The sequence below is a fragment of the Xiphias gladius genome, chromosome 1 (genome assembly GCF_016859285.1).
Source record: "Xiphias gladius isolate SHS-SW01 ecotype Sanya breed wild chromosome 1, ASM1685928v1, whole genome shotgun sequence".
NCBI lineage: Eukaryota > Metazoa > Chordata > Actinopteri > Istiophoriformes > Xiphiidae > Xiphias > Xiphias gladius.
In genome coordinates, this window is record NC_053400.1 from 33,191,843 (window position 1) to 33,213,821 (window position 21,979).

At 42.6% G+C, this 21,979-nt stretch overlaps 1 protein-coding gene across 2 annotated transcripts; it reads right to left on the reverse strand.

Annotated features, from left to right (window-relative positions):
* Window positions 1-966: 966 nt before the first annotated feature.
* cars1 (cysteinyl-tRNA synthetase 1) lies at window positions 967-21,957 on the reverse strand. Of its 2 annotated transcripts, XM_040136342.1 has the most exons (23): window positions 21,845-21,866; window positions 18,759-18,986; window positions 17,252-17,343; window positions 15,882-15,970; window positions 15,642-15,738; window positions 14,807-14,905; window positions 13,873-14,016; window positions 12,097-12,237; window positions 9,941-10,029; window positions 9,707-9,828; window positions 9,285-9,397; window positions 8,552-8,680; window positions 8,293-8,422; window positions 6,743-6,846; window positions 6,538-6,635; window positions 6,098-6,287; window positions 4,606-4,674; window positions 4,400-4,481; window positions 4,220-4,300; window positions 4,029-4,096; window positions 3,596-3,655; window positions 3,426-3,509; window positions 967-2,772 (listed from the first exon to the last, which is right to left on the reverse strand). In XM_040136342.1, exons 1-23 carry the CDS (start codon window positions 21,864-21,866, stop codon window positions 2,644-2,646), a joined length of 2,460 nt encoding a protein of 819 aa, XP_039992276.1. In that variant the 3' UTR covers window positions 967-2,643. The 2 variants fall into 2 exon arrangements, with proteins under 2 accessions (XP_039992276.1, XP_039992282.1); XM_040136348.1 differs by lacking the exon at window positions 18,759-18,986 and having other exon boundaries at window positions 2,644-2,772; window positions 21,845-21,957.
* Between the last annotated feature and the right edge of the window lie 22 nt (window positions 21,958-21,979).

The following is a 21,979-nucleotide window of genomic DNA, read 5'->3' on the forward strand; positions in this document are numbered from 1 at the left end:
GTCAGGAACCGGGCGAAGTCCAAACTGAGAAACCTAAAGTCATCAAGTCGCACGTTAGACAAAATCAGCACAAAGCGCACTTTGTCACGGCTTCTCCCAGTGTGGATCTCGCGCTGCTGCAAACTGCGACTGCACAGAGAAGGTCATCGTCAGGTGTCAGCGCCCAATAGATCTTCTCCAGTAGAGACCCGCGCCATCAAATGCCACATCCACAAACACCTACGGGCCGGACGACGGTGTGGAAAACTGGGAGCGGTAACAGGTCTCAAGACCTTGACAGAAAGACACCAAACGACCCCGGACTAACAGACCGACTGCATCTTTGCTAGTTCGCTTGGTCAGGCCCTGACCAGGACAAGACCAGTCAAGGCCTCATGGGTTTTTAAGGGGTTTTCTTTTTTTTTGGGCTCTTTGTCGTGTTTTTGGAGGAAGCCCGGTCAAACTTAGATAAAGGCCGAATGTAATCCTCATGAAATCCCTTGAGTTTTCTTTCAGAAGACTAATCCTGGGAGCTCTTTCAGATCAGCTGAGGTTCAGTCCAACGAAATCAAGTATCTTCAAGGACACTCCTTGAAATTCCAAATGTTTTTTAATACCAGTGTTTTCCCGTCAGTGATGCGCTGGGTGACATTTTTAAGCGGCTCTAAATGGTTTTGAAGCGCTGCAGGTGTGTTGAATTGTGAAACCAGCTGCCAGCATTCAGAACCAGCGCGGTGTCATCAAACCCGCGCTTTCGTTTTCCACTTACCGGGGCCTTGAGGCACACCTCATTTAAACAACCACAGAACTCATATGGTCGTATGAAGTAACATCTCTGCTCGCTCCTGCTCATGCCTTTATTGAGATTGGGCAGATGTGTCAAGAAATGGCAGCATCGGTATAAATCTACATCTTCTAATGCTGAAATACAGATGTGCAGGGTTTCCACATAAGACAGTTTGTAATAAAACTTAAGGGCTCATTCTGTGCAAGTCTGAATGTCTTTTATTTGATTAATAAACACAAATCCATCTGTCTTGGCTGGCGTTGCGCTTTAAAATGAAAACAGTGGTGATTTCAGCCCCTGCCAATAATGAATTGTTTATTACCATTAGGAGCCAACATTCCTGAAGTCACAGAAGTTCACAAGGATGACCAATTTTATTTCTTGAGAGGAAATCAGTAGCACTTTCTGCCTCTTTATTCGAGCGTCTTCCTTCAGCCATGTCCTCACATAACCATGGAACAGCAGTGCATGAACAGTACAAAAATACACAAGCCTAATGGACGGCTGAATAATAAAAAGCTCCTCCTCCCGTGGTTTCACTCAAACCCCGGGAGACCGCAATAACAAAGCGTTTACGCAGAGATGACGAGAAAAGTCTGGGGATGTTCTATATTTTTCTTATTGACGACAGCAAATCCCACGAAAAGACCAGAGACAAGGATGAATCGATTCTACTAACAAGCATTGTTTGATTGATTTTATTCCTTCGTGCCATAGAGCTCCACTAGAGCACCAAATGTGTATTAATCTGCAGCTGAAAATAGTCTCCTCCGGGTTGAGTGACAACGACGTCCAGCTGTGCTTTTTTTTTTTTTAAAAAAAAAACCTATATATATAAAAATTTGTGAGTTGTGTTAAAGATTTACATCTTCAATGGGAATCAACCACAGACAGAGGGGCAGGGAAGTCAGAAAGTGTTGAGAGACGGACAAACGCACCGTTGGATTTTGGGCTTTTTGTGGGATTTGACGACAATGAGAAAAATACAGAATATTGGAGAGATTATCCTTTAAGAGTGTACAAATCCAGCAGAGTTACCGAGGATGCAAATAAGGAGTGAAGCACAAAAAACTGAAAATCGATAAATGCGTGGGGGGGGGGGGTTCCTGAATTACCTAAAATACTCAGGGTACAGTTAATCTTGTCGTACAGTAACTGGTGAATGTCAGTGGAATTACCCAGAAGCCTTTATGGCAGCTCCTTCCAGTATTTGTTGACTGGACTCAGGTGTGAAGTAAACACCATCGCGTTCAGCCTATGATACACTGCCGAGCTACAGCAGTTTACAAATCTAGTCTTTGGTGACTTTACCCGGTGCAATCAGCAACCTTTTTTTTGGGGGGGGCACGGCCTCAAATATCAGCCAATAGATCTAGATGGTCCAATGCCGATGTTTATTCAAAATGTGTCCTCTAGAGCTGCAACGATCAGATAAAATCATTTATTTTGATAACTGATTAAAACCCAAGCTGGTCCCAGTTTCTCATATGTGAGAAGTTGTTGCTTCTGTCGGCCACATATGACAGCAAACCCAGCCTCTTTGAATTTCGGGCTTTTGGTCGAATAGAAACATCAATGTGAATACAATCATCTTTGGGTTGTGGGAAATTAGTTTTCTTAAATTCTACAGACAAAAGGGTTAATCGAGAAAATAATGAGCAGATTAAGTAAAAGTAATATCATAGTAAAATTATTCGGTAAAAAAAAAAAAAAAAATGCAGTGCCTTAACTGATTGGCAGTGTTACTGATTTCTTATTCCAGCAGAGTGTTAACAGATGCATTCTGCATCAGTAAAACCTCACTTCACTTATTGCCCCGTTTTATCTGTTGTGGGGAGACGAGACCCAGACAGAACGAGGAAGAAGAGTGAACAGAATCAGTTGCTATTTTGGTTCATCTGCAGATACTCATGGTGTAATTTCTCCTGCGCCTCGTAGAGCTTCCGCAGCTTCTTGGCTTGTCCTTTGCTGAGCTCCTTCCCTTCGACGTCATGAGTGGGGAAACCCTGTTTAAAAACAAACAAACCGTCAAACAAAACCAGTTCATTCGGAGCAGTCAGGTTTTCATGCCACTGCGCTGCAAATTTGGAGCCAATTTTCGGAAAGTTAGCTGAATGAGAACTGAAAGGAGAGAATGAGAAGGAACACGCGCGCGTGTCCATCCACCGCTGCCGTGCGGACATTAGAATCGCTTCGAGACAAACAGCCGGTGGAGCTGATTCTCCAGTGGCTGCCATTAAACCACCGCGGAGGGAGAGGACGCGGCGAGACGAGCCGCGGTCGGAGCTCAGACGATGGAAAGCCGACGTTTCTGTCGGCTCTCGGGGTGTTAACGTGGGGAAGGTTCCAGTCATCAACAGTCACTGCACCCGGTGAAGCCAATTAGCTCTGCGGTATTAACGGCCACTGTTTACCCGCTGCGTGATGAAACCGTTCATGTCAGTGAAAGCACAAGTTCCCTGTTTATAATTTCAGCGTGCGACCAAGGTGGATTAAAAGCAAATTTCCCCAGTGCAGGTCAGCGATTGTGATTGAAGTCTAATTAAAACACGCAAATGTGTAATTTCTCTTCAGTCAAACTACCAGTGTCCTTCAACCTTGTCATGCTTTAAAATCATTTCCTGCAAAATTCAGAGTGAAAAGCCCGGCTGAGATTTACCGTTTCATCAAATTTGGAATATTTGTCCGTCTCTGCGCGGAACATCGCGGATGGAGGGATCTTCATCTTGGCGAGTTTAGCCATCTGAAACAGTAAAGGACACAAGTGAGTGACGTGCAATGTTCAAAAGAAGAGGACTGAACCCCTGCGTACGGATCCATCTGACGGACCTCTTGTTCCTGTTTCTTCTGGGCCAGCTCTTCCTTCTTCCTTTTCTTCTCCTCTTCCATCTGTGAAAAAACAAAAACCGATCACCTTTACACTGGAAATAATAACTAACAAAGTTCGGACATCTAAAAACTTACTGCTCAACTCCCTTCTAAAAATAAAAATAAAAATAAAATCCCTCCTTGGGCAACCAGCCGGGGTTTGTGAAGTTTCCCTCCAGTTGAATTGTAGCAGAGAGGTTTTCTTCGTACGTATCGACGCCGTTTAATCGGGACAGTTCTCACCCGTCATATCAGAGGAAACAGGTTTACAGTAAACAGGTTTCTCCAAACAGGAAACCCACTGTGTTTTTACTGTTTGCAATTTTTTTTTTTTTAAATTTACAATCAGTATGTGATTATGTAATGAAAATGGGAGTTACCACTCCTCCCTTACCCTCTTCTTCTCCTCTCTCTCCTTCAGTATAGTCTCCTTGTCCAGCAGTTTCACCACTGTGGGCAGGCCTGTAACACAGTCGCTTTTGAGCCATAGTCCCCGTGGTGCAACAGGCAGTTTTATTTATCCTGTTTTATTTAGCAAAGTTTTGTTTCAGGGAACAGAATATTGAAGTCTTAACGCTCTGTTACCTTCATGATCTTCCAGTCGGACTCCCAGCTCCGGCAGCGTAGAGTCGCGGATCTCATCGGAGAGCTGCAGCAACTCCGTCACTGAGTAAGATTTAAAAAGCGCCTTTTAATCGGACCCAGAATGAAACGTCTGAAGGTCAAAACACTCGGGACGCCCAGATTTCAAGCGCAGGCGCTTACCCTTCTGCTCTCGGCCGATTTTCCGGACGCTCTCTCTGAATTCCGACAGCACCGTCAGGTACGGCATCACCGTGCTCTCCAGCTGGAAAACACAGCAGCGACAATACTTCACCCTGCGCCCCTTCAATAGCGGCAGCTGGAAACGATTTAAAAACCGAGCGGCAGCGGCTCAGCGGAGCCGCATTTTACACGTGCACGGTGCTTACGTCGCTGCTCTGGCCTTGTCCTCCCACGGGGAAACCGATGGGATCCGACCCTTCAATGGCGCCAAATATCTAAATGACAGGAGACAAGATGATGAAATTAGTAATTGCAGCTCAAACCACCCGGAAGAAAGGAACTGCAAGACGTGTTTCAACTGCATCTACAGTGACACACGTTTCAGTTGGAATATAATATCAATTCATTAGGTTACTCATCCCGATTATCAAACTAAAACTGAAAAAGCGTAAGGAGCGGGATAGCGTTTGAACATTGCGGGAGATCGGGGGGGGGGCTTAGTTGCCCCAAAAGAGACCGGAGCTACCCAGAAGCAACAAAATTTCTATTTTTTTTTTTTGGGGGGAGGCGATAAAGGAAATTCATGAAGTCTAATTAAAATCTAATGTCTGCTGTCAATAATCAATCGGGCACATGTGCAGGGGCTTCACTACTCATTTATCAGGGCTCGCGAGCTGCTTTCACGCGCCTGCGTGTAAACATTGCGTGCGTGTCGGATCATCCATGCTCAACGAGCAGCCTCTCTCCCGTTACCCCCCCCCCCCCGACCATCAGCATGCAGTCAAGACTTTGCAGCCTTGGTGAAGCAGGTGTCTGCAGGTTTCTTGGTGAAGGAGGTTTTTTCCACTCAGGGACAAATTATGAAACAAGTTAGTTATGAAGCTAGAAACGGGCCTAAATTTTCTCAGAAAACTAGTGAGCCTTTCTATTTTTCTTGTAATTCCTGGCGGCTTTAGCAAGACACCGTCGGCACGAGTTATGTTACATTTCCAGTTTTTTTTTTTTTTTTTTTTTTTCTAAAAAGGTGCCCTGTGGAGTTTCTGACCACTGGGGGGCGCCATGGAGCGATGGTGCAACCTGCGGAGTGGTACGCGCGGACACCGGTCCACGGACGGACGGTGGCGGTAACGCGCCAAGACGTGGAGCAGCGCGCCACTAAAAAGGAAGGGCGGGAAAAGAAATCTTAAGCAGTTGAATAAATCCGTGGAACCAGGTTCAAATAAACACAACCTTGGTGCTTGCTCTACCCTTCCGACGATTTTCACTTTTACAGTTGACTGAAGAGCAGCTACGTAGGACCTGAGGGTCCGGTTTACACTGCCACCTGGTGGTCACGACACGACCTGTTCCCGCCCTGTGCAGTCCTGCACTGTACAAGCGGCTGCACTGTCAAACCCGCCCGGCCCGGCGCAGGTCTGAGCCGGACGGGTCCATTTCTATTCTGGTCACGAAATCGCAGACGCCATTTATGCTGAGCCGAGTCTATGGCTTGTGTAGCAAGTACACACGAAAGTAGCGGGCTGAGGACGGACTACAACATGTTTCACACGGTGTTTTTCAAGAAAGGTACTGTCCTGTCTCCACCAGCGCTTCAAAAGTGTTTAAAAAAAAAAAACACAAGTCTGTCTCGTCTCTTGCATATTCAGGCGGCGAGCCGAGTCCGGACGATGAAAGCAGCGGCGGCGGAAACCTGCTCACCTTCAGCATGTTGGTGAGATACATGGCGACGCTCTCCACCAGCATGCGGTTGGGCCTCAGCTTGGCGCTCTTCCTGCTGGCGATGTAGCTGTTGCTCTGGTTGACCAGCACCCTCATCTCCTCCAGGGCGGTGCGGGTGTCCACATTGTCGCACAGGGCCTCATGGACGGCTGACTTCCTGTTGTAGAAACTGGACAACGAAAGTAACCGTTGGCTCTTAGTCCTGAACTCGTCCACTCAAACGCGGCGCGTGCAGGCGGGTCCGCGAGGGACTTTGAGGGGCTTTTCTGCATCAGACGACTCAAGCTCGTGTGGATTTTTTATTTAAAGCAGTTACTTTGCTCCTACGCATGTAGACTACGGCAGGTTAAATCCGTTGGAGAGGTTTGTCTGCCACTACTGAAGAACTAATGAAGCACCACTCGTCTTTGCTCTCTTACCTGTTGTTGAGCGCCACCTCTGCTGCGTCCCACTTCTCAAACTGACCGGTGACATCAGTGGGAGCACGCAGCAAGTCCTTTACATTGAGAAAGAACTCCTGTTGAATGAAAAGGGCACAAAGCAGATCAGTACAACGTAGAGACGGCTCTCAGGATTAATACCACCACGAAATTAAAAAGGCCCATTTGTTTTACATTCACCCACGTTCATGAACTTCTCGTACTGGACGGCCGACTCCATGGTGTTGGAGGAGTAGTCCAGGGTGTCTTTCCAGGAATGCATCAAGAAAGCCAGACGGAGCTGGCGAGCTGCGGGGGGACAGGACAGAGGGACCGTTCAAAACCCACTTCCACCGCTTCCATTCATCTGCCAAGGCAACATCATACTCGCTCGGTGCACGACATTTTCTCTCTCCAGACTCTAAGCAGCGTTTTGATGAGATCATTAGTCGGTGATGTGTGAGACACTGTCGTGTGAAACTGGTTTGAGCCGCGACTGCTCTCCGCTGGAGCCCACCAGCGCTGTGCGACCAGGGCGTCCACACGAAGGCGTCACACACGCCGACGCAAACCCCCTTCACGGGTTCAAAATGTTTCTATTCAGCAGATATCAAAGAGTCCAGCTGCGGTTCATCCAACGTGCCTGAAGTGCTGTTTATTAGGATTTTACTAAGACTACTGTTCGATCATGTGTTGCATGTGTCTGGAAAGAAATGGAGCACAAAAACAAAAACAAAACAAAAAAAAGCCCAACTTGAAATATTATCGGGGGGAATAGAGAAAAAACCCTGAGGTATGTGTATATTCATCCTGCAGGAGGAAGTCGACAAAAAGATCAGTGATTTAATAAGTTATGAGGAATCAATGTGGGGACTTCTGGTTAAAAACACCGAAGACTAGATTATTTTCCTAATAAATAATAATAATAATACATAATAAGTATCACTGGCTGCTGCAATCATATCACACCGGACTGAACCTGCTGTGAGCCACTGAAAGTCAGGGGGGGGAAAAAAAAAAAAAAGTATATGTTCAAACACACACTGCTGCTCTTTAGTCTCTTTGATGGGGAGCTGAATGGAGACGTACTGTAGAGGCTATTTTTAGACACTTTTATTCCCCCCTCCCGTATTTTGTGTCTCCAAACAGGAACTAAAAGACATTTTGCATGAGCACAGACATGCAGTCTTCAGTGGTGAAGCTTTTCTTTCATTTTACCTGCACAGAACCTCAGCGTGGCCCTTGGGCAAATAATAAAAAGCCACAGATCACACTAAATATCCGTCGATCTGTTTTGAGTCAAGCGGCGACTCCCTTCCCTGTCTATTGCTGGAATCAAGATATACAATGGACACAACGTTTATATCTTCTATCGAAGGCCCACAGTACTAATTTAATTGGCTTCCTGATTATTTCGTAGGACTGGAGACAGTGCTTCATTTTAAAACTGAGACGTTTTGACCTTATGTAGGTCAATGACAGTATCTAAGAGTTGGACTAATTTTCAAGTGAGGTTTGAAAAGCAGATGGGACTTTTTTTTTTTTTTTTGCATTTCAAGAATCCAAATATTACTAAATATTATCAGCGTTATCAGTTCAAAACTTCTAAAAAAAAAAAAAGTCAGTCCCCGACATACTTTCACACACAGGACACGTGACAGTTCGGTACAGGTCTGGTATTTCTCGCTCTAGATTGTCGACAGAATCTTTTCTAAACTCAACATTAATGACTTCCAGCAGAACCGGATGAGTCACCTGTGTTCTTTGCCAAGGCCTCCTTAATGGTGATGAAATTCTTCAGGGATTTGGACATCTTGCAGCCTGCGATGGTCAGGTGCCCGGTGTGCAGGAAGTATCGGACCCAGTAGTCGTTCTCAAAGAAAGCCTGCGAGGGAGATAACCGGCGATGGTCAAGATCCGGACATGGCTTTAAAAAACACCCCAGTTCATCATCTTCACCACTGTTCGAATGTCTCCCAAACACACACACACACACACGCACGCACGCACGCACCTCAGACTGAGCCAACTCGTTGTCATGATGGGGGAATCGGAGATCAAATCCGCCGCCATGGATGTCCATGGACTCTCCCAAGATGGAGCCGGCCATGGCCGAACACTCAATGTGCCAGCCTGGCCTTCCCTGTGAAGACGTTCAAAGACAACAAAAGCAATCATTTCCATTTATCATTTTTCCATAAAATGTCACATTTTAATTTCCCAGAGCTCAAGGTCATCTCTTCATTTGTCTCGTTTTTTCCGACCGACGGTTTAAAACCCAGAGATGTTCAGTTCACTATCACACATGACGAAGAAAAATAACAATTCCTTACATTTGAAAAGCTTGAACCAGGAAGTGTTTGACATTGGTGCTTAAAAAAAAATGACTGAAGTGATGACGTCATTTTCAAACAAGTTGGCAATTCAATTATTCTACTATCAACCACTTCTAAATTATACACCGATCGAAATGATCCGAAAAAATTCCCGGCAGTATAAGCAAATGTTTGATTTCTTCTCCAAATTAAGAGCATAAAGTAGATGGAGGGCGCATTATACAAATGAACCTTCCTGTTAAATGAGTTAAATGAGCTGCCTGATCTGGACACAGGAGATTTCAGTCCCTGCACTTCGACTTTCTGGAGAAAATAAAAAAGATCTACGCCAAATGAACGGCGCAGGTGATCGTGCCTTGTTACAGCCTTTGATAGTTGGTCGTCAGCTGTAACAGCACAATGAGCTCTCACCTTCCCCCACGGAGAGTCCCATGAAGGCTCTCCCGGCTTGGAGGCTTTCCACAAGGCAAAGTCATTTTGGGACTTTTTCTCGCTTAATCTGTCAGCGGAGATGCTCAGGTCACCTGCGGGGCCGGACACAAGATATAGAAAAGCTGAGGATAACCTGACCAACGTGACCGAGCCTTTCCACCGCGCTTAGTCATCGTTACAAAAAAAGTCAAAGTTACACAGAGAAATCGATCATTGTGGGAGATGAATGCGCCAAAAAGAGGAACATACAGTGGACTACACCCGTTTTTAGCAGGATGGTTTCAATTTTTACAGACAGACACGTCAGAGTAATTCAAAAGCTTCTATAATTCTAAAAATTCTGCACATGTGGCTTCAAGAATTTAAAAAAAAAATCTGTTAATTGAAAGGCGGCAACGTACCTTCTCCCTCTTGTAAAGCCTTCTGGTCTCCGACTGCCTCTGGCACCAGTTTGGCATACGAGTGCTGGGCACTGGCATCAAAGTTGGAGGTGTCGAAGTACACAGAACCGTTTGATTCATACCTGAAAACGTCACAAAACCAAACCGATAAAACAAATACCCTCGTCACGGGCAATTTGGGTGTAACATAATTCATTAATAATATCACGTTGACGGTGGCAGTTTCCTCCTCACCCATAACCGTTTGACACAATCTTCTTCACAAACTCCACAATCTCGGGCACATATTCACTGACCCGGGTGAGGACATCAGGGGGAAGAACCTGGAGGCCAGAGACAGACTTTATGCACCGTAACAGCAGGACGACACACGACACGCTTTGTAAAACCTTTGCACGGGGCATACTTCCTGTATTATATTCAAAATTCGCGGAATACCCCTCTTACTTACATGTAAGTAAGTAGTAACTTATATGTAGCGACAGCTGTACAATGTAATTTGTGGCTGTGGTGAAAGGTTTGCCAGGTCTCAAAAATACACGTCGCCTGAGTAATCTTGAATTTTTCTGTTTTCAACAGAAAGCCTCTGTGACAAACTAGCGGTGTGGAGTGTGAGAGACACGTGTGACCACCAGGCACGGAGGCCTGGCAAAAGGTGCGACTGAGTCGTTTCTTAGGAAAGGATTTGGAGCTCCACCCGTACAAGGTGCCGATGGCTGGATATGGCAGCCGCTGTTGCCTCGATTCTGGCCACGCTTTTTTTTCCCCTCTTTTCTCCTCCCCCCACGTCCAAAGCCAAACCTGTAGACGCGAATGCCCCCGTCTCTTGTCCGTCTCCCAAACTTTTCAGAAGGGCAATAAATCTCTGGACTACCCCTTAAAAACGCCAGAACATGAAAGTAACACTATTGGTAGTGCAAAGAAATGTCTAGTCAGACCATTAGTATCCGCTCCTCACGGATACTAATGATATTTTCTGTACCTGACAAACACTGAACACAGAATCAAAGCAAACTTGTGTTTGTAAGAAACCTATTTTGTGTTGCAAACACAGATGTGACCGATGCTACATTAGGCCCAGCTAACAGATGCGACTACTACATATTGCACTATTTGGTATGGAGTCTTGGTGTTGGGCTGGTTTTCAGGGTTCGGGCCCCTTAGTTCCGATGAAAAGGGAAATGTTGGAGGAGGAGTAAGTGATTCCGGATATTTCAACTCAACAGCCACACAAATACCCCCCTCCCTTCGGTGCTCCTTCGGGAGCTGGCGGCCTTCCCTGTGCACGAGCACAGACGGCCCGGATCGCGGATTTGCTGGACCAGTGTTGTGTGGCCGGGTCCCAGCCACTTTGTTTGTTTTCCCATTCACAGAGCCATGGCTGTTTAGGAGCGCCAGATTTTTTTTTTTTTTTTCAGCGCTCACACAGAACGGACGTTTAGCTCATCGTGAGGAGATATTGGTTGAATTTGGCAAAAAGTGGATTGGATTAAAATCGCTGACTAAGCCTTTAATGCTTCAGCATATAATAACATTTTGGACAATGGCGTGCTCCCAAGTTTGTGTCAACAGTTTGTGTTTGGCCCTCTCCTGTTTCAACGTGACAGTGTCCCTGTGCACAAAACCAGATCCATTAAGAGACGGTTTTCCCAGTTTGGTGCGGAAGAACTTGACTGGCCTGCACAGGACCCTGACCTCGACCCCACCTCTGGTATGAACTGGAACACTGACTGTGAGCCAGACCTTATCGCCCAGCGTGAGTGGTCAACTTCCAATCGCACAGAGTTGAAACGATTAGTCGATTAATTGATCGACAGAAATTTTATTGCCACTTATTTTGATAATCAATTAATCATTTGGAGACATTTTTAAGCTGAATACTAAATGTCCATTGGTTTAGAATTCAAATATGAATATTTGATTTTTTTTTCCATCTTCTAAGATGTTAAACTAAATATCTTTGGATTCTGTACTGTTGGTGGGACAAAATAAGACATTTGCATTGATTGTTTTTTGTTTTATTTCTATTATTTTCTAAAATTTTACGGTCCAAACAATTAACCAACTGATCAACAGATTAATCAATTATGAAAATAGCAGTTCGCTGCAGCCCTACACTCAAGCGCTTGAGGCTGAATGGGAGCTCATCCCTGCAGCAGAGGTCGAAAAGCATTTGGGAGCAAGAGATGAAAAGGTCTGAGGAGGCACAGTGTGGATCACTCGTCTAAACTGACAAAGGGAGCAGAGAAAACCGGTCTGGATTCCCGCCTCCCTTTTCTCTGCAGTGAGCCACAACTCAGTCCTTTTCATGGTCCTGGTCTACTTAGTGCACCTTGCGCTTCTCTGTCTGAACAGGACTTCAGAAAACAGTTTGCTTTCCTTCAACTTACATTCAGGGCTTCCATGTCTTTATGGTACTCTCCCTCCCAGTACTTAGGGAGAATGGAGAAGATGGAGTTCTCTGTGACTTCACTTCCAAACTGTTTGTCCAGCCAATCAGCCAGGAGGTCCTTGGAGTTCTCCAACAGCACCTTGGAAGGAAGGAAGAAAGACAGAAAGAAAAGAAAAAGGAAAGACAGAAAGAAAAGAAAGAAAAGAAAGAAAGAAAAGAAAAAAGAAAAAAGAAAAGAAAAAGAAGAAAAGACAGAAAAGAAAGAAAGAAAGAAAAAGACAGAAAAGAAAGAAAGAAAGAAAAAGAAAAAGACAGAAAAGAAAGAAAGAAAAAGAAAAAGAAAGAAAAGAAAGAAAGAAAGAAAAAGACAGAAAAGAAAGAAAGAAAGAAAGAAAGAAAGAAAAAAAGAAAAAAAGAAAGAAAAAGAAAGAAAGAAAGAAAGAAAGAAAAAAAAGAAAAAAGAAAAGAAAGAAAGAAAGAAAAAACAGAAAAGAAAGAAAGAAAGAAAAAGAAGACAAAGGAAAAGAAACGAAAATAAAGAAAAAAGAAAGAACGAAAGAAAAACGAAAAGAAAGAACAGAAAAAGAAAGAACGAAAGAAAAGAAAGAACAGAAAAAGAAAGAACGGAAGAAAAGAAAGAACAGAAAAAGAAAGAACGGAAGAAAAGAAAAAACAGAAAAAGAAAGAACGGAAGAAAAGAAAAAACAGAAAAAGAAAGAACGAAAAGAAAAGAAAGAAAAAGAAAGAAAGAAAGAAAAAGAAAGAAAAGAAAAAGAAAGAAAGAAAGAAAAGAAAGAAGAAAAAGAAAGAAAAAGAAAAGAAAGAAGAAAAAAAAGAAAGAAAAGAAATGAAAAAAAAGAAAAAGAAAGAAAGAAAGAAAAGAAAAAGAAGAAAAGAAAGAAAAGAAAAGAAAAAAAAGAAAAAGAAAGAAAAAGAAAGAAAGAAAAAAAAGAAAGAAAGAAAAGAAAGAAAGAAAGAAAGAAAAGAAAAAGAAAGAAAGAAAGAAAAGAAAAAGAAAGAAGAAAAAAAAGGAAAAGAAAGAAGAAAAAAAGGAAAAGAAAGAAAAAAGAAAGAAAAAAAGAAAGAAATGAAAAAAAAAGGAAAAGAAAGAAAGAAAGAAAAGAACTTAAATGCCGTGTTCACCATTTACAATTGAAAGGAAATATGAATCAGTCCAAATAGACTAAAATATTGAAATACAGCATTTTCCAGGACAAATGAGTTTAAATGAAAAACATTGTTCTTCATATTGTGGCTAACACTGCTAATGAGAATGCTAATGCTCCTTTTCCGGTGTCGTAAACAGCAGAAATTAAATACACACAAGACTGAATATTCTGTTACGCTGATCAACAATATTATATAGCAAAGTGCATATTCATTTACCTTATTTTAGTTATTAAGTTAGATGTGTTATTTACTATGTCAGTCACATACAAACCCCCCCCCCCCAAAAAAACAAGACAACAGCGGAGAAACGTTTGTCAGACAAGAACACGACGTCTTACAAAACTTTGTCTCCTGTCCTAAGAAAATACAAGTACTCACTATATGTGACTTTAGATTATTATAATGTACAAATGATGGAGTCAGAAACACGATAACTGACAAAAGCCAGAATTTCTAGATGAATTTTTGATGAAAGATAAGCTTTAGCGAAAACTGAGAAGAGAAGAAGAGAATTGTCCTTCTTTCCAAAGAAAAGGAAATTCATATTCAAAATGGGGATTTACAGTAAATGAAAAGGTACACCACCACGCCCGCTCAGTCTCACCTGGGCCAGAGGCTGCACCACCTCATCACTGCTCCCCATCGCTGCCTGCAGGGGCTGCAGAGCGGCGGTGACGGCGGCGTCCAGCCTTTCCATCATCAGCTTCTTATCCGGGTCTGTGGTCGAAGCCAGATGGGCCCGAAAGGGCTGCAAGCAAAAGAAAGAACACACGCACCAGGATTTCAGCGAATGGACAGAAGCCTGCAGAGAACCTCCAGGGAGTCTGATGTTCCAAGGTAGAGCCGCACAACCAGTCGTGTAATCGTCCCAACGATGCTTTTAGGCTTCTACAGCCAAGCTTCAGACGCTCGAGAGTTGTGTCTACAGCGTCAAATCAAACGTCTCCTATTCGCAGGTAAAGTGACCAATCACAGCCGTTCGATCTGATACTCTTTAAAACTGGTCCGTGGACTTATCTCGGCATCACAAGCTGCGTAGTTCAACGGGGCTTTTAGTTCCAGCTGCAGGAAAGAGGCTTGTGGCTACATTCTCTGTTTAGTAACAAAACTGCCCAGTGTGTGTGGTGGAGGTCTTGTTACTATTAAGCCCAGTGACGGTTTTTAAAGACACGTGAATATTATCCACATTTAAAGATCGCTGCACTCAATGCAAAACTAATTTATGGGTTTACCGAGGCCGATGTGGAAGTGAATGCCTGTTTGTGTCGGTTTAAGGTTCCAGTGCAACAAACTGTTGTGTTGCCAAACACTGAATTCAGATAAATAATCGTGATGTAAATACTTACGCTGATTAATAATCACCCTAATGTGACACACACAGTGAAAGGATTTTACCCTTAAGTTTGCCTTAAAGCAAAGATACAGTAGCACACGAGTTGACTTTTTTCTTCACTCCCCCTCTGCCAATCGCTACATCGATAGCGGCACAGAAGCTCATTATTGTGGTGTCCAAGGCCCCAGCGAGCGTTCCGTCTTACCCCTCTGGCGCTCAGGACATCCTGCAGGACTTGAGCGGCTTGTGGCTGCTTGGCCTTGTACTGGTCTAGGAGGTAGTTCTGCCGGGCCCTTTTAATGATCTGAAAGGAAAGAATACGAGCGTGCAGGCCACACTTGTCAAAACAAAACAAAAAGTAATGAAAACTTTGTCCTGATTCATGGACTAAAGACTCTTCAGGTTTGCTACGGCGGAGATGTTGCTGATTACGTCAAAATAACCTCGTTGTTGAATCGTTGTCATCATTGCTACTTGATATAAATGTTCTAATCCGCCAGATATTTCTCTGGTGCTGGCTTCTGCAGTGGGAGTCAGCTCCCAGGTAACCACTGAATTGCACTATGACTAATCACACGTCTGTCTCAGATCCAGTTTCAATAATAACGACAAACCACTTAGAATTACAACTTCACGTTTAAAGTGTTTCATTCTATCATCTCAGATGTCAGGACCTTATTTTCTGATCCTTCGCACAGGACAAATGATTTCAGACGGCGTCTAGAAAATGAGGATAATATTGTGGATGGGATGCATTTCTTTTGGTTTCGCTTCCTGTTTTAGTCTCCGGTCGACTGGCTGCCTAATATAAAATATAAAATGACGGCTAGCTTCATATTCTATTGTATTGTGCATGTGTCCTAAAACAATAACACTTAGTGAATTAAGACATGTTTGTCCTCTTGTATTGAACTGAAGAAAAATGAATTTTGAGGTCAAGACGAAAGAAAGATAGAATATTTATAGATTTAAAGATAAACGATTATGAGAGAAAACGGTTTAAAGTACAGCCAAGTATTTAGAAACATACACACACTTACCTTGTCATCGATGTCTGTGATGTTCATGCAGTAGAAGACATCAAACTTGAAGTAGTCCTTCAGTATCCTTCGCAGAATATCGAAAGATATGTAGGATCTGAAGAGAGAGAGAGAGAGATTATAAAATAAAATCTGGTTATAACGGAACAAACACGAGGCTGTACTTAAGCTAAAGGGAGTTGTTTTTGCACATTTATGAATGAATCACACGTCTTGAATGCTTTGATCTGATTCGTTTACCTGGCGTGTCCCATGTGTGAGGCGTCATACACTGTGGGTCCACAGCAGTACCACGTCACTTTATTCCCTTTCTGGGGAACAAAAAGCTCCTGGAAACACACAAAGACAATGGACTTTAAGCTCTGTACCTACTGGAGAAGGAGCCATTTCACATAAACTCATCTGATCTCCCAACGTACGCAGCTGCGATAAATCAAAAATATATAGCATCAGATTAGCGCTTCTCGTGGTTCATGGCTTGTGATGGTTTAAACAGTTTTATGTTTGTCCTTCTTTAATTCTAGAGGTGGGAGTCAGGACTCTCTCCTGAGATGTAAGACTTCGGCTTGTCCCTCGTCAAAACCACAAAGGACCCATGACTTGAAATTAAAAATTATCATCAGTGTAAGTGGTTGTGTGTGTGTGTGTGTGTGTGTGTGTGTGTGTGTAACAGGGGAAATGTGCAACAACCAACAATTCATTAATCACAGAAAGAGAAAACGCGAAGAGTCCCAAACTCAGTCAAAACAAAACAAAGTCTGTGACAGAAAGTGAAATTAAAATGAAGGGGTTTTTTTTGTTAATCTGTTAATCAAGAGCAAGAATTTAAATATTTGAGTCTCTGTAAAAGATAAACCTGTTGACTTCAAGGGAACAGACGTGGAGCGAGCTGGATCCTGCGCTTTGGGAATCTTGCTCCGGCCGTTCTGGGTAGAATGATCTTGAAGTGAAAGTTGGGGTTTCCCAGAAACTCGGCAAAGACACTATTCACAGCTTTCACATTTGGAAACTAAAGTTTGAGGATCTTTACCTTTTACTTTTTCTTTTTGTGGCCCTGCTTTGGCTGAAGGTCATTTGAAGGCATAACGAGAAGACTGGAAAAAAGCCCCCACCCTGTTTTCTTTGGAGTGTATTTCAATGCTTTGTGCTGAATACAAACTCGAAACGTCTCTGCCGTCTTACATGAATGCATTCTATTCATTTCTGTTCTATTCTGATCCACACAGCATCCAGTTACACGAGTCCACAAAAGATACAGAACACAAGCAGGTTGCATGGCGAATACAGATGTTTCCTGTTATTCACTAGAAGCACCGGCACCTACTGATCACCTTTTAAAAGATCCCATCTCCATCAAAACCGATAACCTTCGCTTTCACTCTCATTCTGAGTCTTACTTTCCGACTGAGGTTACAGTGAATGGGAAACCAGAGAAATGTGGTCAATAACAAATGGCTGGTTTACAGAAAATGAGGAAACGAAAGCAAACGTGAATTCTAACTGACGTCAAAACAAACAAACCATCTTAAATTTGATAAATGATAATAACGACTGCTGACCCACAAACGACACAAGCGCCGGCAAAGATTTGGTGTTTGCCTCTAACCCACCTTTGTTCTGGTCAGACTGTTGTAGAGTTGAAGTTTGGGAACATCCGTTCCCACTGGTGGGGACCAAGGGGGCTGAACCCGCTTTCCTTTCACTGAAATTAAAATGACACACACACACACACAAACACAAACACACACGCACACACACACACACACACATAAAAACTTTAGAAAGGGCAAACATTTACTTAAAGTGACCTTTTTTTTTCTTCTTAAAAACGAAAATGTTTTATCCCAATCCTCATGTTATACACAAGGATTTATAGCTACTACATGGAAAGTTGGAAAATATCTGATTTAAGCAACTCCTTGCCTTAGTATGAAAGACACAACCAATTCTCACTGAGAATTTCTGAGTTTTCTACAGACGAAAACCCAAGCCATCGTATTATTTGGGTGACATACAATTTTACACATAGGGGCATTAAATTTAATGGATGTTGAACACATTAGTGCAACATGCAACCGTTTGTTATTTCCATTATAGATTAAACGTCAAATTATTTTTGTCTAATCATTTAATAAAATATCAGAAAAACTGAAAAAAGACCGTTGCAATTTCCTAGAACCCAGTTTGACATATTCAAATGCCAGCAGTCCCTGAGATGATGTTCTGTTTACTAACTGATCAAAACAAAAGAAAAGCAGCAAATATTCACATTTGAGAACCTGGAACCCGCAAATTTTTGCTTGGATAATGTCTTAAACCATTGACTGAAAATGTCGCAGATTGGTTTTCTGTCACAACTTAGAAGTATGTGCTGGACTGTTTCATGCCATACTGAGGCCGTGAAAAAGGAAAAGGCACGAGAGAATTTAGCCGGAGGTTATTATTTTTCCTTAAACTGAATTCTTAAAAGAGAAATCCAATTTAAGCCAGAGACACAGCTCATATCTAGTAAATGAATGGCTTTGTGATGCAGACTGCATTTAGCTTTTAAGTCACAAAGCAACAAAATTATTTCACTGAGACCGAGACAGTCAAACATTAAATGGCAAACAAACAAACGGCCAGCGGGGACAGCAGATAGTATTCAAATATTTTTGAACACGTGCGGGGAAAACCCTGCTACAAACAGTATCTAATTTCCTGCAAACGGCACACTTTTGTGTGTTTTTATGTGTCTGCAAAGCCCTGTCAACATTAGGTGTTGTTAAGTTAGGTGTCTCTTTAAAGCAACAAGTCTGTGAGCAAAACTACCACTGGAGTGCGGTTTGTCACAGCCGCTGTCATTTTGTTTAAACTGCGATAGCCTGTCCTCAGCGCTCAGCTACAGGCACCGCACACACTGCGTCGCTAAAAAGAAAAGTGAACGCTAAAACTGAATTCATTCAAGTGCCTGCAACAGAGTTGTGGGTTCATGCATGTCAGTGTTCGCAGAGGGGCAGGTTAGAGCCGCTTTTAGTTGCCTTAGGGACCTCAGACAGCCTCGAGTTCCAGGCTGATAGGTACGGGACGATGACCGCGTCTAGCCTGTTCAGGCCTTCAACAGTCTAGTCTACTCACTGCTGCTTTCAGAGTTGAGGTCCTGCTGCAGGGCTGCTATGTGTCTGTACCAGCGCAGAGCGTGCACATGTTGTGGATCTGGGGGCCTGTGGAGGAGCTTAAAGGCTTTCTGGTCGGCCTGGGAGGGGCAGAACCCCGCCAGGTAGCTGCGTGAGGTTAGGTAGTCGTTCAGGGCCACAGCCAGCGCGGCCTCCTCATTTATCTGTAGCAAGAAGCCATACTCAAAGGCTGCAGAAACAAGAGGGCAAATGTTCGCAAACAATTACCGACTACGCTGCAACAGCCAGAGAAAACACTAACAACAGCACCACAAGTTTACCCTGGACAGTGGGATAACCAGAAACCACACGATCAGGCTCACAGACGAGAACTACATTTTCAGATATTGTGTCCCCTGGACTGATGTAACACTGCACTAAGGAGCGAGTAAAAGGAGAATCAGTTTGGCGCGTCAAATAATGTTTCCCTGAATTTTCCAATCACACACACTAAGAAACCCCCAAAAGTTCAAACACAAACTTCCCATATGACTCATTAAATACTAAAACTGAAAATGAAACAAGGTCTGCGGTTGGACCGCTCAACCTTATATCAACATAGGTAGAGCAAAGGGAAGCTGTCAAACAGAAACTCAAGGCACCATACTGGCTGATGCAACTAAGCAAAAGTGAAAATAAAAACTAAAAATTAAATGAATTATCACAATGTGAAAAATAATAATAATAGATAAATAAAATCAAAGCCTCAAATATCTGCAGGATATAAGCAGGTAAAAAAAACAAAAACAAAAAAACCCCAAAAAAACAAGCAGAAACAAAAAGTGTAGCTGCATTAGTGAGGTTCAACTACAAAGTGACAGGCGATGAAAAAACAGAGATGACACAGCTTTGCCTTGATGATCCGGATTGCTCCAAAACTACTTGAACATAAAATAGAAGCGAGTGTGGTTCTTGGGCATACATGCATCTTCTAAAAGGTCCATAGCTGTAGTCAGACCAGAGACATCAAGGCGAAGCGGTATGGTTTGTAGAACACTAGTGCTTGGGGGCAGACCATAAAAAAATGGAGTTATACGGGGTTATTTAGGCTCAATGCAATGACTCGTGAATTACCTATAAATAAAACCTTCATTAGAAACTATTAAAGTGGTGATCAGTATGGAAAAAAGTTGAACTGGGTTATTTTCACAGGCTGAGTTATAGTAGTAGTAGTAGTAGTAGTAGTAGTAGTAGTAGTAGTAGTAATAATAATAATAATAATAATAATGAAGGTTATTTTCACAGGCCGAGTTCTAGTAGTAGTAGTAGTAGTAGTAGTAGTAGTAGTAATAATAATAATAATAATAATAATAATAATAATAATAATAATAATAATAATAATAATAATAATAGATGATGATGATGATGATGATGATTTCAAGAAGGTCTGCGGTTGGACCGCTCAACCTTATATCAACATAGGTAGAGCAAAGGGAAGCTGTCAAACAGAAACTCAAGGCACCATACTGGCTGATGCAACTTAGCAAAAGTGAAAATAAAAACTAAAAATTAAATTAATTATCACAATGTGAAAAATAATAATAATAGATAAATAAAATCAAAGCCTCAAATATCTGCAGGATATAAGCAGGTAAAAAAACAAAAAAAACCCAAAAAACAAGCAGAAACAAACAGAAAGTGTAGCTGCATTAGTGAGGTTCAACTACAAAGTGACAGGCGATGAAAAAACAGAGATGACACAGCTTTGCCTTGATGATCCGGATTGCTCCAAAACTACTTGAACATAAAATAGAAGCGAGTGTGGTTCTTGGGCATACATGCATCTTCTAAAAGGTCCATAGCTGTAGTCAGACCAGAGACATCAAGGCGAAGCGGTATGGTTTGTAGAACACTAGTGCTTGGGGGCAGACCATAAAAAAATGGAGTTATACGGGGTTATTTAGGCTCAATGCAATGACTCGTCAATTACCTATAAATAAAACCTTCATTAGAAACTATTAAAGTGGTGATCAGTATGGAAAAAAGTTGAACTGGGTTATTTTCACAGGCTGAGTTATAGTAGTAGTAGTAGTAGTAGTAGTAGTAGTAGTAATAATAATAATAATAATAATAATAATAATAATAGATGATGATGATGATGATTTCAAGAAGGTCTGTGGTTGGACCGCTCAACCTTATATCAACATAGGTAGAGCAAAGTGAAGCTGTCAAACAGAAACTCAAGGCACCATACTGGCTGATGCAACTAAGCAAAAGTGAAAATAAAAACTAAAAATTAAATGAATTATCACAATGTGAAAAATAATAATAATAGATAAATAAAATCAAAGCCTCAAATATCTGCAGGATATAAGCAGGTAAAAAAAACAAAAAACAAAAACAAGAAAGCATCTGCCCAGATGTGAAGACAACCGTGTAAACCGGTTCCAGATGATGAAAGTAGCTGAGTTACAGCAGCTCAGGTGGAATAATGTAAAGGGAATAAATGGACTGTCTTTATTCTAGGCCGCCATAGGTCACAGTTTTGTGTTCAGGTCAGCAGCGTTATGCCCTGTTGCATTTTACTCTCATGATACTACATAAAAAGGCACAAACTGGGAACACTGGGAAAGGACCATAACCGATTCTCATCCGACTTTTAAAGTAGCACAGCGCGGGTGCCTTTCGTTTTTTTTCTTACCAAACTCAGTTTAAAATTCTGAACCAATTACAACACTGGACATGTTACTTTCTGAATTAAAAGCTGCCATGTAAAATATGCCTGCGGACCTGGAGAGCCTCGCGTCTAACTTCGGGAAGGATGCTGAATCTTATTTGTCGACCCGCGTGTCTCTGCCGACACATTCCGCTCCATTCAACGTCGGCTTAAATAGCAGACTTTTTAAAGGGGGTTCGGCTTGTCATTACTAAGCTAAGCGGCTCCTCCGCCGCGGCTCTTCTGCAGGCTTTCTCCGGGCTAACGTAGCTAATGTTAGCTCACCGACTGTGACAGCTCGTAAAAACACGTTACATCTCGCTGCCACGGCCTTTTCATTGATTTTCAACCAGAGGGCGTAACAGGAGAAAAATAAACATTATTTACTGTACCTGGCTCCTCTGAGGTCGACATTGCCGCAGCTCTGAACGGTTGGATGCTGATGCAAGAATAACGTGTCAGGAAGACGGACCCGTGGGTTAAATACCAGCGGTAGGGACAGGAACCAATGTGTTTGAGCCGGAGAG